The 14,699-nt window shown below is 36.1% G+C and overlaps 1 protein-coding gene across 2 annotated transcripts in view; it reads left to right on the forward strand.

Moving 5' to 3' along the window:
* Positions 1–14,327, forward strand: part of TMTC3 (transmembrane O-mannosyltransferase targeting cadherins 3) — a 72,034-nt gene extending 57,707 nt beyond the window's left edge. For both annotated transcript variants that reach the window (XM_072655521.1, XM_072655522.1), the window contains 3 exons: positions 3,094–3,263; positions 5,207–5,433; positions 11,856–14,327. In XM_072655521.1, the coding sequence (XP_072511622.1) occupies positions 3,094–3,263; positions 5,207–5,433; positions 11,856–12,670 (1,212 nt within the window). In that variant the 3' untranslated portion in view covers positions 12,671–14,327. The remainder of the gene's footprint in view (positions 1–3,093; positions 3,264–5,206; positions 5,434–11,855) is intronic.
* The last annotated feature ends 372 nt before the right edge of the window (positions 14,328–14,699 follow it).

Here is a 14,699-nt window from a genome sequence, read left to right on the forward strand (position 1 = left end):
TCTCATAAAGACAAGAAGCTACTCATTATTGATGTAGGTGTCTGTAGTTCCTAAATCAGCTGTTTATACAGTCACATCAACTTATTAGGCCAAAATCAACACCAGCTTATTAGAGAAAGAATCAAAATTAATGGAAAGCTCAAAGAAAGAAAAAAAAATCATGGAAATTTTTAAACAATTGAAATGCTTAACCCTGGCCTATTCAAACAAAGTTATTAAAAGCAAAAAATGGGATATAGGTGGAAGAAAGAACATAGGCTATAAACGTTTTGTACAGAAGGCTATCTGATATATCGATAGCAATTTATCTGATACATTTACATTTCTGTAACAATTGCCATAACAAGGACAAAAGAACTGTAAAAGTCCTTAGGAAAAACTACTTGCCACATAGAGAAAGGTGTCTCCCAAAGGCACCATCGGTTTAATATAGTAAGTTAATTTATAAAATCTTTTAAAGATGAAAAATTCTGTCCTTCTCCAGAGAAAGAACAAATGGTGTCAGAATACAGACCAAAGCATACTTTTTTTAACTTTCTTTATTTTTCTTAAGTTTTGGATTTTGGGGGGGGGGGTGTTTTTTTTGTCTGTTTTCTTTTACACCATGACTAATATGGAAATATGTACTGCATGACTACACATGTGTAATCTATACCAAAATTGCTTATGTTCTCAGTGAGAAGGGTGAGGAAGGAGGGAATTTGGAACTCAAAATTTTAAAAATGAATGTTAAAAAATTTTTTTCATATAATTGGGGGAAAATAAAATACTAAATAAGCTTTCTGTACCAATGAAAAATAAAATAAAAAATAAAATTTTATAAAGAATGATAATGGTGTTAAATGCAGTGTATACAAATAGAAAAGTAAGACATTTTTCTTCCCAAGAAGCTCACATTCCCATATTTTGTATCAGTTCCCTAGATATATGTTCTCTGATAATTTCTCAAATACAGATTTATACCTCTTAGTACTCTAGGAGATTCTCTAAGACTAAAAGCTGCAAAGATGTTGACCTGAAGTGCTGGAGGAAATGTTGTCAGCCCAGTTTCCTGTATCAGTGAACTCACAGGTCTAGTTAATCCAGAGAACAGATATCTGAAAACAAGAACAACAAAGAGAAGAAAATTGAAAAAGATGTTGCAGAGAGTTTTATGACAATTTTTTGCATCATCAAAAACAGAAGAGCTACCATACTTGGACTCACAGACTTCCAGATGTGCTCACAGAGAACCTAGAAATCATGATACCACAAATGAGAAAAGCAGCAGGACTGGACCACTGTATGTAGAATAGATCCGTAGAAGTATCACAATTATGAAAGCATTGAGGAATCAATTCACAGGATACCTGAAGGAGAGAGAAAACCAGTGACTTCCTTATTTGTCTTCTTGTTTCAAAGTTCTCTCCCCTTCATCTTTAATACCATTGCCAGTGATTTTACTTGAGTGCAGATTTGATCATTTCATACTCATATTCTCAAAACTTCACAGGCTCTCTGTTGCCTCTAGACAAAAAATGAAAAAAAATTTTTTTAAATAACCTCTCGTTAGTTTTTAAAGTCCATCACAACCTGGCCTCAGCCTATCTTTCCAGAAAGATTGTGCTTTTTCCCAATACTCTGCAGTCTAGTCAGATTGCTCTCTGTACTGTTCATCATACTTGATGAACTTTGTTGTAAGGAATGGCTCTCTCTGAGGGGCTAGAAGGAGAGATATATGAGGAAATGTAAGTAACATAAAAACAAAAGATAATAAGATTTTATTTTAAAATAAAAAGAAGATGGTTTTTCTCAGTGACTTTCTAACCATGAGGCATAAAGCAGAGAGATATATGCCTGCCAAAGGTATTTGCCATTGTCATAGAGGAGATTTTCTTAATGAGGAATTTTTCATAATTGTTGAGGCCCTCCAGATATTCTTGTTTCTTGCTGATATTTTGCATATTACATAAAGGCACAGAACATTGATCTATAATCATCCAAAAGAATTTGCCCTAATGAGTCACCCATGAAAAAACCCAACAGGTGACAAATGTCTGTTGCCCAGATTATGACAACAGTTGGATAGAGAACCTGTGAAATTTATCCATAAACTACAAATGGACAACAGATTGGGTCCAGGATTAAATAGGAGAATAGGTTGGATTGCCTTTGGAAAATTTCAGAGCGTCTTCAATAACTTATGTGGCTTTAAGTCACAGAACATTTCAGCCTCCAGCAGATTCAAATTGAACCAAGCATTCCGTCTCTTCAGTTTCCATTATGTAAGTTTCAGTCTCTCAGAGAGTATTAGAATGAATGAATAGGTTAATGAGTAAATGGGAGAAAATTAACTGAGCACACTCATTATGTGCCAAGTACTGAGGACACAAATTTAAAAGCAAAACACTGTACTTCCAAGGAACTCAGAAGGAAACAATACCTATAGAAAGGTTTCCATCTGCAGGACAGATGGAAAGGCACAGACTTCTGAAGTGTGCTATATCAGAAGATGGTATGGCCTAGAGCCCTTGAAAGTGTAGTAGGTGGCTCCTTGATAATTGAAATGGTTTCACCAGCCATGTCTACTCTGGCCCTCAGATAGAGAGGGGACCAAGATCTTGGAAGGAAGGGAGGTTAAGTATTCCCGATAGCCTATTCTGCTTCACCTTCTGTTGCCCAGAAATAAAACACCTTTAATGGGCTAGTCATGTGATGAGAGTGAGGGATGTTCCATTGGTAGCTTTATGGATGTTTTTTAAAGGAAGGAAGGGGAGGAACAAGGTAGACAAACCTTGTGACAAATTTATGGGAAGACATAGGTATGTATGGACCAAAATATGTCTTGTTGGAGGTTAAGTTCATACAGAGATCATAGATCGTGTTAAGTTTTCTATTTTTAAATTGACTTTTTATGTTGTATTTATTATTAAAATTATCTTGAGTTGATATTCTATATGTGTGTGTGTGTGTGTGTGTGTGTGTGTGTGTATATATATGTATATATATATATGACTTTTAATTTAGTCACTTGGTGTGAATGCTTCATCTCTGACTTGGAATTTCTTTTACTGTAGCAGTATAAGTCACAAAAGTACTTTTTCTTTTAACCAGATCATTCCAGGTAAAAAATATGCTGCACGAATTGCTCCCAACCATTTAAATGTTTATATCAATCTTGCTAACTTGATTCGTGCAAATGAGTCTCGACTCGAAGAAGCAGATCAGTTGTATCGACAAGCAATTAGCATGCGGCCAGATTTCAAACAGGCCTATATTAGCAGGTATTGCTTTTAAAAGATTGTCTATTTTGTGTTTGAAAATATTTTTTCCAGTAATCTGCATTTGAGAAAAAAAGCAAAAGCCTGTTAAAATTCATCTCACAGGTAGTTCCTTCATTATGAAAGAGCTGTGTATGCCTCCTAATTCTCTGCTTCTCACCTGCCCCCTCAGTAATCTTTTTCATGGTACCTAGGAAGTAATTGACTTAATAAATTCCTTTTTTTTTTTTCTTGCAAATTTTGAGACTTATCAGAGCTTTTAGTATCTTACCCTCTTGTTCAGCAGATCTTCCTAAGAGTTCCTGTACTGCCAGATTTTGGAAGAGAAGTATTTCTGGCATCCCATATTATAGTATAGAATGTTTTTCCTTCTACCCTGTACTTCTACTTTCCCGCTATCTCTGTCTGAACATCATTTTCACTCTCTTCTTCATATCTCTATAGTGATTCTAAACTTTTTCTTGTTCCTCTCTGACATACCTATTCCATATTCAATTCATTGCCTTCAAACTCTTAACATTTTTGTATTAAGATCATTTATATTGTATGTTTTTACATGTACACACAGCATACATACACACACACACACACACACACACACACACGTAATCATTTTAGCAATTCACTGTCCCCTTACTCTTGAATATACCTTGCTTCTTTATCCTAGGCTTACCTTGCTAATCCTCAAACCTGAGATCACCCCCATCACCTTCCTTCTCTGCCCCTTCAAGTCACTGAACACTGCTGAGGAAAAAAAAATCATGAATCTTTTCATATATGGTACTTGATAAATTCATGCTACCCAACCTGAATGAGACCCCTGCCAGTAGGAAGCAGTCCTGTTCATTCCTGATTGACTCCCAACCACGTTTTCAGAGCACCTGTTGGAAACCCTGCTTCTCTGTCCTGAAACCCCAAACACACTTGTACTTTCCTCCTGTTCATGATCTTGGTTTCCACTCTGTTATTGAAGTCATCTCATAAACTCCTTCATCACTCCTCAAAAATCTCTCTCCACCTAGTTCGATGTCCTTAACAAGTTAGGTAAGGAAGCCCTTGATACCATCACTTCCCAGCTCCACTATGACCTTGTTCAGCCAGGTATTCCATTTAGGAAGGAAGGGAATAAGCATTTATTAAGTGCCTACTGTGTACCAGGTACTTCCCTGAGCACCTTACAAGTATTGTCTTCTTCAGTACTCACAACAACCCTATGAGGTAGGTAGGTGCCGCTGTCATGCCCATTTTTATGAAGCACCTACTGTGTGTCTGGTACTGTCAGACTCTGGGGATACAAATACAAAGAATGAAAGTATCATACTTTTAAGTATATAGAGGGTAAATAAAAAGTAAAAAAATTGGAACATTCAAGCCGGTTTGAGAGTGCGAGAGAGAGCGCGCTAGCATGGGATGGTGAAGAGAGGCTTCAGCTTGAGCCGCCCCTTTTTATTCTCATTCATATGAACTATCTCCATATTATTCTTGGGTGCCTGTCTATATGGTGTCTTCACCAATTTATTTATTTATTTTTTGATAAAACCTCTTGGCATATCTAGTTCAACAGTCATTACCATGTTTCATTATATTTACTTTGTCTTCTTAGTTAAGCCCTCTCTTAGAATGCCAGAGCAGATCCTTCCATCCCTCTCACTGTCTTCCTCTCTTTTCTCCCTTTTTTTATCTCTATTCAGCTAACATCTTAAAGACGCTGAGGTGCTTTTTTTCTGATTTTAATTACTTTATGCCCTAGCAAAGAAAAATACATGTTAAACATAGAAGTACAGATACTTCCATAATCTCTAATTGAGATCAAGTTATTTTTGAGAGAAAAATTAAAAGGAGGAGAGTGAGTGCCTAGGAAAACTTAACTTGGCAAAGCTTTTTAAGTTGCAAGTGTAAATGTGATACTCTATATAAACTAAAATTTTGATTTGCTTCTTCCACAGAGGAGAATTACTTTTAAAAATGAACAAACCTCTAAAAGCAAAGGAATCATATCTTAGGGCTTTGGACCTTGACAGAAGCAATGCAGATCTTTGGTACAACTTGGCAATTGTTAATATTGAACTTAAAGAATCAACTGAAGCCCTTCGAAACTTTGACCGGGCTTTGAAGATGAATCCTAATCATAAACTAGCACTGTTCAATTCTGCGCTGCTCATGCAAGAGTCAGGTATGTTGTCATATCTAAATGTATTTCTAGTTGAACCAGGGTTCCCTCCTCCCAATAAAGTCAAACCTTATTATGTTTGTGATTTGTCGTAATGCAAAAATCTGTTTAGTACTTGCCCTTTTAACAAATTTCACACATACCACAAATCAGTGATTTAAATTAAATTATAAGTGTAGAGTGAATGAATTTTTAAAATACCTGAAACTTTTCTGGTGTCATCAAACAGTGAAGCATTTAAATGTGATATTATACTAAATACGGATAATTCTTACGTTTTTTAAAATGAAATTCTTAGGAAGTAATGATGTTTTGCCACATTAGTTTTTCTAGTCCCTAATGATTTTCTTCATTTAATGTTTATTCTAGTTAATTATTTCTGTCTCATCTCAGTCCCCAATGCCCCATTCCCTTCTTCTGTAAAGTACATGAGGGAAAATATTTTATCGTATCTGGGCAATATACCCACCCCCAGGACCTAGCACAGTAGGTGTTTAATACATGTTTGTTTAAATCATGATTCTTTTGGAAGGTAAATCCCATTCAAAAGTAACTGCAAAATTTATAAAATATCTAGGATTCAGTCTACCAAGGAACACTTTTAATTTGGAGTGGGGAAAAGGCTAAAATGTCAAGAGAAGTAATACAGAAAAAATAGGAATATAGGGGAGTAGTAATCATCAAAACTAATTGGTTTGTTTAAAAATAGAAAAATAGATAATTAGTTCAGACTGGGAAGAATCAGGAAGTATTAAGGTTGATTGTACAGTGTCTGATAAAGTTGAGAATGCTAAATTTCCTGAGAAAGGACCTCTTATTTGAAGAGTATTGCTAGGAAAACCAGAAAGCAGTTTGACAAATTAGGTTTTAAACCAGTATCTTATTTCATGTAACATAATAAGCTCAAAATGAATACGTGACCTGAAGATCAAAAGTCATACCATAAAAGAAATTGTAGAACAGTATTAAATGCCTTTCACACATAATGATTTTGGGGCATAGATTGCATAGAAGCAATTGCAGTGTTAGAAAGAAGATACTTTTGATTATGTGAAACTAAAAAATTTTCATGAACAAAATTGCAGCTGGAATAAGAAAGGAGTCTTGTCATTTAGGAAAACAACTTCATCTCAAGTATCTTAGCTAGGATTTTACTTTCCAAGAAGAATATAAAGTCATTTATTAAGTACTTAGTATGTGTTAAGCACTGTGCTGAATTCAAGAGACACAAATAAAGAGCAAGACTTCCTGCTCTCTGAGAGCTCCTATTTCAATTGTGGAAGACGGCACAGGAGGAGTCAGCAGCCAGTCAGATGGCAAAACCTGGTGGTCCTTAGTACACTACAGTGCCCTGTGTCAGGGTAGATAGCAAGGCCAGGCACCCTCAGCATCCTGTGGCAGTGCAGAGGGTGCTTCCCCTGAAGCTGACACATCAGGGAAGAGAAGGCACAGTTGTCCTTACAGAAAGTAGCTGCAGCAGGGCAAATGACAAAATGTAACAATCCTCCATCTTAACCAGGATTGTAGCTGGTGATCGCCCACTTATCAGAGGAGTGGACATGAACATGTCCCTCTGTCCAACTGGGACCTCAGGAGGCCTGGACACGTCACTTGGGAAGGGGACAGCATGGAGGGTGGTGGGCAGATGGGAATCTGCCTGAGACTATTGGGGGAGAGTCCTGTACCATTCTGCTCCTACGGTATGTAGAGAACTAAAATAAATATGTAACAACAAGGGACATTCCCCAGTGGTCAAAGGATGTTTTCCAATTTGAATTGCACACTGTTAACAGCCATATGAAAGATTGCCTCAAATTGCCAAGAAGAGAAATGCAGTGCAAACTCCCTTGCGGTTTCTCCACCTCACCAAACAGATCAGCAGAAATGATAGAAGACAGAACAAGTCAGTGCTGAAAAAGCCTCAGTAAGATGAACCATTAGTACACTAGGGGAGGGGCTTTGAATTGATATATCCATTCTGGAAAGTAATTTAAAATTATGCTAAGAAAATACAAAAGTCTCGATATCCTTTGATCCAGAGATCCCGTTGCTAGGCATGTACATTGGTGGGTCAGTGTGTGCCAGATTACACATAGAAGCATTTTTTGTGGTAACAAGCACCTGGCAACCTAGTAAATACCCCTCAGTTAGGTAAAAAGGAGGTTACTGTGCCAAAAGTAATGATGACTGAAGAATTCTCGAGAAGCATGAAAGATTTATACAAACTAATGTAGTATGAAATAATCAGAACCAGGAAGACTACACAAAAGGGCTACAGCAATATAAAGGAGGGTAGGGAGCAGTGTATAATTAAGTGACCAAGGTTGGCCCTGGAAAAGAGTTAAGAAAGTAAACCTTTCTTCTTTCTTTGGGAGGATGGAGGACTGTGAACGTAGGGTATTGTGCATGCTGTCAGACTTGGTTTATATGTTGATTTGGATTATTTTTTTCTTTTGTTAAAAGCTCTTTAAATACAGGAGGTCAGAGGGATATATTTGGAATGAAGGTATCAGTGTAAATTATTTTTAAAAATGTTGAATCAGTACTAAGCAACAGTCTGTTAATCATGTTTGTTTTTATGCCCAAGTATAATGATACATTTTACTTTAAATGTTTGTAATACGGTCTGTCCTATATGTATAGATGCCTCAGTGGATAGAATGCTGGACTGAGAGTCAGGAAGACCTGAGTTCAAATCCTTCCTTAGACATTTTACTATGTGTGTGACCCTGGACAAGTCACTTAAACTCTGTTTGCCTTAATCCACCAGAGAAGGAAAAATGGCAAACCACTCCATTATCTTTGTCAAAAAACCCCACAGACAGTGTAGTCCATGGGGTCACAAAGGGTCGGACATGGACTTGAACTACATGAAATTTTACCATGTAACTAAATAAAGGGGTTTTGTACCTCTGAAACATTTTTTCCTTTCCTTTTTTAAAATATTGTTTCTTTACTGCTTTTTTTTTTTTAAACTAGGTCTTCCTATCTCTTCCAGTCTGGAAATGCAGTGGCCACTCAGAACCCCATCGCAATACTGATTAGTGTGGAATCTTTCATCTGCTTCATTTTTCCAGCGTTTCACCCCACCTTAGGTCCCCAGTGTTCCTTGGCTCCTAAAAGCTCACCACATTGGTACTAGACCTAGTGTGCTCACCCAATGGGTTTTAGCATGAGTGCAGATCAGAACTTCCAAACTATGTACCAGTTTTAACCTCTCCAGCATCCAGACTGCAGAAGCATCACTTTCATTTCCAAAAATATCCCTCCCCTACCTTATTCAGTAAGTGATCCCTTATAACAAAAAATAAAAAAGGAAGGAAAAAGGAAATTCAGCCAACCAACCAGTAAATCACTGAAATATGACAGTACGTGCAGGATATTTTATAGCCGCATATACCCTGTTCAAAGAAAGACATTTGCATTTTTTCCATTTTTCCCTGAGGTCCACCTTTTTGTTCAATAGAACTACACAGTGTTCCATTTCATATTTTCTTATTCTTTCCATTTATAGTGTTATAGTCATTGTTAGTTTTAGTTTGAAATATTTTACGTGCCCATTATATTTATCCCTCTTAATTGTAAGTTCCTTAAAAATAGAGATTGTTTCTTTAACTCCTTCAGCATCTCACACAGAACTTTAAACATAACAGGCTCTTGTTGACTAAGCATTTCATCCAGGAAAATCATAGGTTTGGGGTATAATTTTTATTTCCATTGTTCGTTATATTTCGGGGGGAAGGGGCAGAGAGGGAACATTCATTTGTTCCATTGTTACATAACATAGTAAAATCGTGGCTTTTTATCCAAGATGACATCTTGTTCGTTGTTTTTTTACAACTATATCACTGACTCAGGCTGAATTGAAAAGAATTGAGTGGTGATCTAATTCAACTTCATAAGGCAATGAAATACCAATTTATTTTAGTGTCTGTGATGTAGGTATTCCTAAATTTAGTTTTGATTATACTTCCTTTTCTTAGGTTGGAAAATGTTGTCATCAGTTTTCCATTGAAATCTGCTCATTTTTTTTTAAACTGAGTGACTAATATTTCCCCTCATATTATGAAGTTTAAAGTAGACTTGCTGTCAGTTTCGAAGGAAGCGTGTTGTTTTGAAGACATTTATGTTAATTAAAAAGTATATGTTCATGAAAACAATGTATGCCTAGATCTTTGTTGAAGCCATAATTGGAATTACTACAGCCAAGGAAGTTCCTCTCACTGTATTATATTCCAGCCAGTTATAAGATGGCTTTATGGTACCTAAAATTCATACACCAATACCAATACCGTGTCAGAAGTGATGGTTTGGTGTCCTCTGTCTACCTCCCCCCTCAAAAAAAAGCCCCCTTTAATCAGTAATGAAGTTGAGCTCCAGTGTAGTGACCTGAACTATTCTAATTACCATGCTTTTCTCAGAGAGAGAAATGTGACTAGAGGATCTGGTAGCAGGGGCAAGAGTCACTGTTTGGATTGTCAGTATCAGTGATGACTTCAGTGCTTAAAATGATACATGATTTTATCCCTAAGGTTATTCCCTTCACTAGTATGTCTCAGTCCCATCTTAGTGGATGGTTTTCAGAAGTTATTGTGGCTGAAAAATATAAGCACCCAGTAGCTATCCTTCTTGTGATGACCATCTCTAAATTTAGTTTAAGCTGATTCTTACTTGGATCACGTACACATCTCACTGAATCTCACTGGATACCGTTATTAAAACTTTGCCAGCTTGGTAAGTCTTACTAGAGTGTGTAAACTACTGATATAGCCTTCAAGAAGTCCACATCATTGATGAGGTAATGCTTTGTAGGAGGAAAGATAATTTGTGGGAATATAATCCATTTCACTAGTTTAGAACTTTGCTCATTTATTTGTAATTTTTCCTTTTGTACAGTTAATGGATAGAGAGATACTTTATCTATATGATAATGTAAGTTATTTCAGTGCTTTGGCCTAATTTTGATTTCATTATCCATGAGATTAAACATTTTAATTTATAAAATGTTTGAGAACAGTATGCAACAGCAAAATATTTTGCATATTTCTAGGCTTGAAATTAATTTTGTTCAAATATCATTCACAGCTTTAGAGAGAGTTCCATTCATCGGATAACAAAGTTTTAATAGCCCTTTGGGATAGGAAATAACCTTAGACATCATCTAGCTTAGCCCACTGATTTCACAGATGAGAAAGCTTCAGCCTAAAGAGGCCAAGTGACTTGTCAAAGACTTAGAAACAAAGTTTGCTAACAATCCAGATGTTCTTTGAATTATAGCTTGCTGCCTAAAAACTACTTAGGGCTGCCCTCTTTGTGCGTGGTGTCCTTTTCTTTTGGTAACTCAGTTCAGCAACGTTTTAGGGAGAAGAGGAAATATTTACCTCCGTAGAAAAAGCAGGGAATTCAGTGGAATAAAAGAATGCCTTTTGTCCAGAGAATCTGTTATGAGGATATGAGTTTTTTTCCCTACATCTCCTTTAAATTAATATTTCTTTTTTTATGAGACCATAATTGGAAGGAAGCTTAGATGTCAGCCTCCTCATTTTCAGATGAGCCTCAAGATTGCCTAAGGAATAAGTGGCATCCTCAGGATTTGAACTCAACTCCTTTGACTACAGAATAAGCACATTCCACTGTATTAACCTGCCCGTCTTCATTTCCTATAATTACTGTCCCATTTGATTTTTTTAAAAAACATTAGAGTATTTAGGTCACGAATTATTTTCATTTGATCCTCACAACAACCCCAAGGTAGAAAGGACAGATATTATAGTTTCTACAAATTATGTGTTTATCAAGGGCCTTCTAATGCCAATAAGGAAAATGAAGCTTAAAAAAGTTAATTGTCTTACAGTCATCTGACTAGTGACAGAACCAAATATCAAACCCCTGTTTCTTGTCCCCAAGCTTCAGTGATCTTCCTACTATCACATGTCACTTTGCTTTCTTGTTAAGAAAGTGAAATGTCTACCTCCCACTAAATAGATCAGAGTCTTCATTCTTCATTTACTAAAAGTTTTGTCTAAACTTCCTTGTTTGGCCCACTTACATGGCTATTGTTACTAGTAATAACATTTTAAAAAGCTGTATCCAGGCAAATCACTCTTTTATGAATACTCGGGGTATCATTTCTGCTTTTATAGGAGTGTTTCTGAGCCATTATTCTGAGAGTCTGGCAAACTATCTTTTCCTGGCATTGGTTATGCAAAATTAGTATGAGATTTTATATTTTGAGTCTTCTCACAGCCTGGTGGTAAAGTGCCACAAGCACTTGTCAGAGGGGAGAGTTGTACAGATGGTGATTATATTGCTTTCCCAGGTTGCTGGAATCTAACCAAAAATACTCTCCAAAAAAGGGGTTTACTGAGTTATCTCATTGATGACATAAGAATTAAAGCTTTTGTTTTGGCTTTTATAATCCTTAGGTGAAGCCAAAGTTAGGCCTGAAGCAAAGAAACGACTACTCAGCTATGTAAGTCAAGAACCTCGTGATGCAAATGGCTACTTCAATTTGGGGATGCTGGCAATGGATGACAAAAAGGGCAGTGAAGCAGAGATGTGGATGAAGAAAGCCATCAAACTGCAGGCAGGCTTCAGAAGTGCCTTGTTCAATCTGGCTCTTCTGTATTCTCAGTCCTCGAAGGAGTTAATGGCTTTGCCTGTTCTGGAAGAGCTCCTTCGCTACTACCCTGACCACATCAAAGGGCTCATCTTAAAGGGAGACATTCTGATGAATCACAAGAGAGACACAGTGGGAGCAAAGGAGTGTTTTGAAAAGATTGTAGAAATGGATCCAAACAACGTCCAAGGAAAACATAATCTTTGTGTTGTTTATTTTGAGGAAGGGGACTTATTCAAAGCAGAAAAATGCCTACTTGAGACACTTGATTTAGCACCACATGAAGAATATATACATCGTCATTTGAATATAGTGAGAGTTAAAATTTCCTCCTCTGGTGGTGGAGAACGGTTATATCTTCCACCAGCTGGGACCATGCGTGGAGAAAGGGGTAAAAAAAACCCAGTTGAAAACTTAGAAGAAATAAAAAGTGAACCTAAATCTACTGAGACAATGAAAAATGATAATGACGAAAGTCAATCTAAATCAGACACACAATTAGAAGAAAATACAGACAAAGAAAACAAAAAAACAACGAAAGACATCAGTGACATTGAAAAGAAAAGAGTTGCTGCTTTAAAAAGACTAGAGGAGATTGAACGTATTTTAAATGGTGAATAGCCTTATTCTTTATCATGATAAAATTAAAGTGTGCTCAAACTGGGTGTTTTGAAAAGTGGAAAGAGTACATAACAGCCTATGATAAGTTGTTTCTCTATCTGTGGAGAATAATATACCAACTAAATTTTATATCTTAGGTTGAATGTGGGGTTGTTTTGAATATGAGAGAAATTTAAGTCCAAAGTGGAGAAATCCCTGTTTTTAAAACCCAGAGGAAAGGTCTGATGGCAAAAATTTTTTCAGTTTGGCATTCTCAATTAGAAAATATTTTAAGAACTAGCTGGGGAATCCTCCCAAACGATTCCAGTATGTGCAGCTTTATTCCTTGCAGCCCCTTTTTGTTTTCCTATTTCTTATGGATTTCAGTCTGTTTTCACCCAGTGGAATCTGACTAGATTAAAAACATTACTTGACCACATTTTTTTTTCAGTGTATCACTTGATCCTCACAAATGTTTGGTCAAAAGTTTTCCACTGTGAAAAAACACTGGCTTAGTTTTTTGTATGTGGTTTTTTTAGTATTTGTTTTCAAAAGAAATAATGAAAAAAAATTTTTAAAGCAACTAATGTGTGGGATGTAAATACACTATTTCAGTATATATTTTCACAGTTGTACAATTATCCATTAGCGTTGTACAAAAAGTTTTTCATGCCTCTACAGCTGAAAGTAGTTTTCCAGTAGTACTCTTTACAGAATTTTACTACATTTTCTTTTGAGAAAGTGTTCTGATTATTTAGCACACCTGGTAAATCATCCAATTGTTACAACTCCACATTATCCTTTGTTTTTCACTTCCCAAAAATTCTTAAATCTTTAATACATGTAACTTCATAAGGCCAGAGGGTCTCAGATCTAGGGCCAGGGGTTTGAGGCGAGACTTCAGAGACCATTTAGTCCAACTTCCACATCTTACAGACTGAGGAAACCAAGGCCCAGGGACATTGATGCGACTGATGTCACAAGGGTAGAGAGGTGGGAGATGAATGGCCCCATGGCTTTAACTCTAAAGCTACTGGGCCTTCCGTTATGTCAAGCTTCCTCCCATAATTTTGGATTATAATAGCAGTAGTTTTATTTAAAGCTTATAACTCTTCTGTGAGCAGATAGGTGGCACAGTGGACAGAATACCCCAGAGGAATCCCCCAGACTTCATCTTCCTGAGTTCAAACCTGACCTCAGACACTTACTAGCTATGTGACCCGAAGGAAGTCACTTCACCCTGTTTGCCTCAGTTTCCTCATCTGTAGAATGAGCTGGTGAAAAAAAATGACAAACCACTCTAGTATATTTGCCAAGAAATCCCCAAACAGGATCACAGAGAGTCAAACATAACTGAAAGGACTGAACAAAAATGTAGCTCTTCTTGCAGTAGCAAATGATTTTCCCAAAGTCATCTGGTCTTATTTGAAGAAATGAGGTTTTTGGTTTTAAAATTACATACCCATTTAAGCTAATACTTGTGGGCAGTTCAACAATAAGCCACTAAAGCCAGTGTTATTTAACTGCGAGGAAAAGAAAATGACTTCTGGTTTCTTTTGAAGCACTAAATTCTATTGTTTTCCTTTTTTAAAATTTTTAATTAAATATTTATTTTGACTACTGATTCATTAAAATGTTTCCATTGTTTTATTAAATACATCTGTTTTCATTCCTTCTATGTGAATGTTTTTCTCAATCAAACTACTATTTCAAGGAGTTATCTTTTCATTTACGTTTTACTGGGTTAAACTAAAAATGCTTCTTTTTCCACATATTGTCATCTGTTTTCAAAAATATTGTGAATATCATACGAATCAATTTGATGGTCATTTTTAACTTTTAACTTTTTGGAATTTTAAACCCAGAAAACAAAAAATAAGTGTTTCAGAATAGATACAAATAAATACTTTTTCTTTTAAACATTTTTTATTAAGGTTTCTATGAAGAAATTTTTAAAATCTGTATAAAAGTAGTTTTCGTTTAGAATATTCTAAAGCTCCAATATGTCATCACTGACTAGGGCTTATAATTTCTAATTAAATATTTCAAA

This window comes from Notamacropus eugenii, chromosome 3 (assembly GCF_028372415.1).
Source record: "Notamacropus eugenii isolate mMacEug1 chromosome 3, mMacEug1.pri_v2, whole genome shotgun sequence".
Lineage (NCBI taxonomy): Eukaryota > Metazoa > Chordata > Mammalia > Diprotodontia > Macropodidae > Notamacropus > Notamacropus eugenii.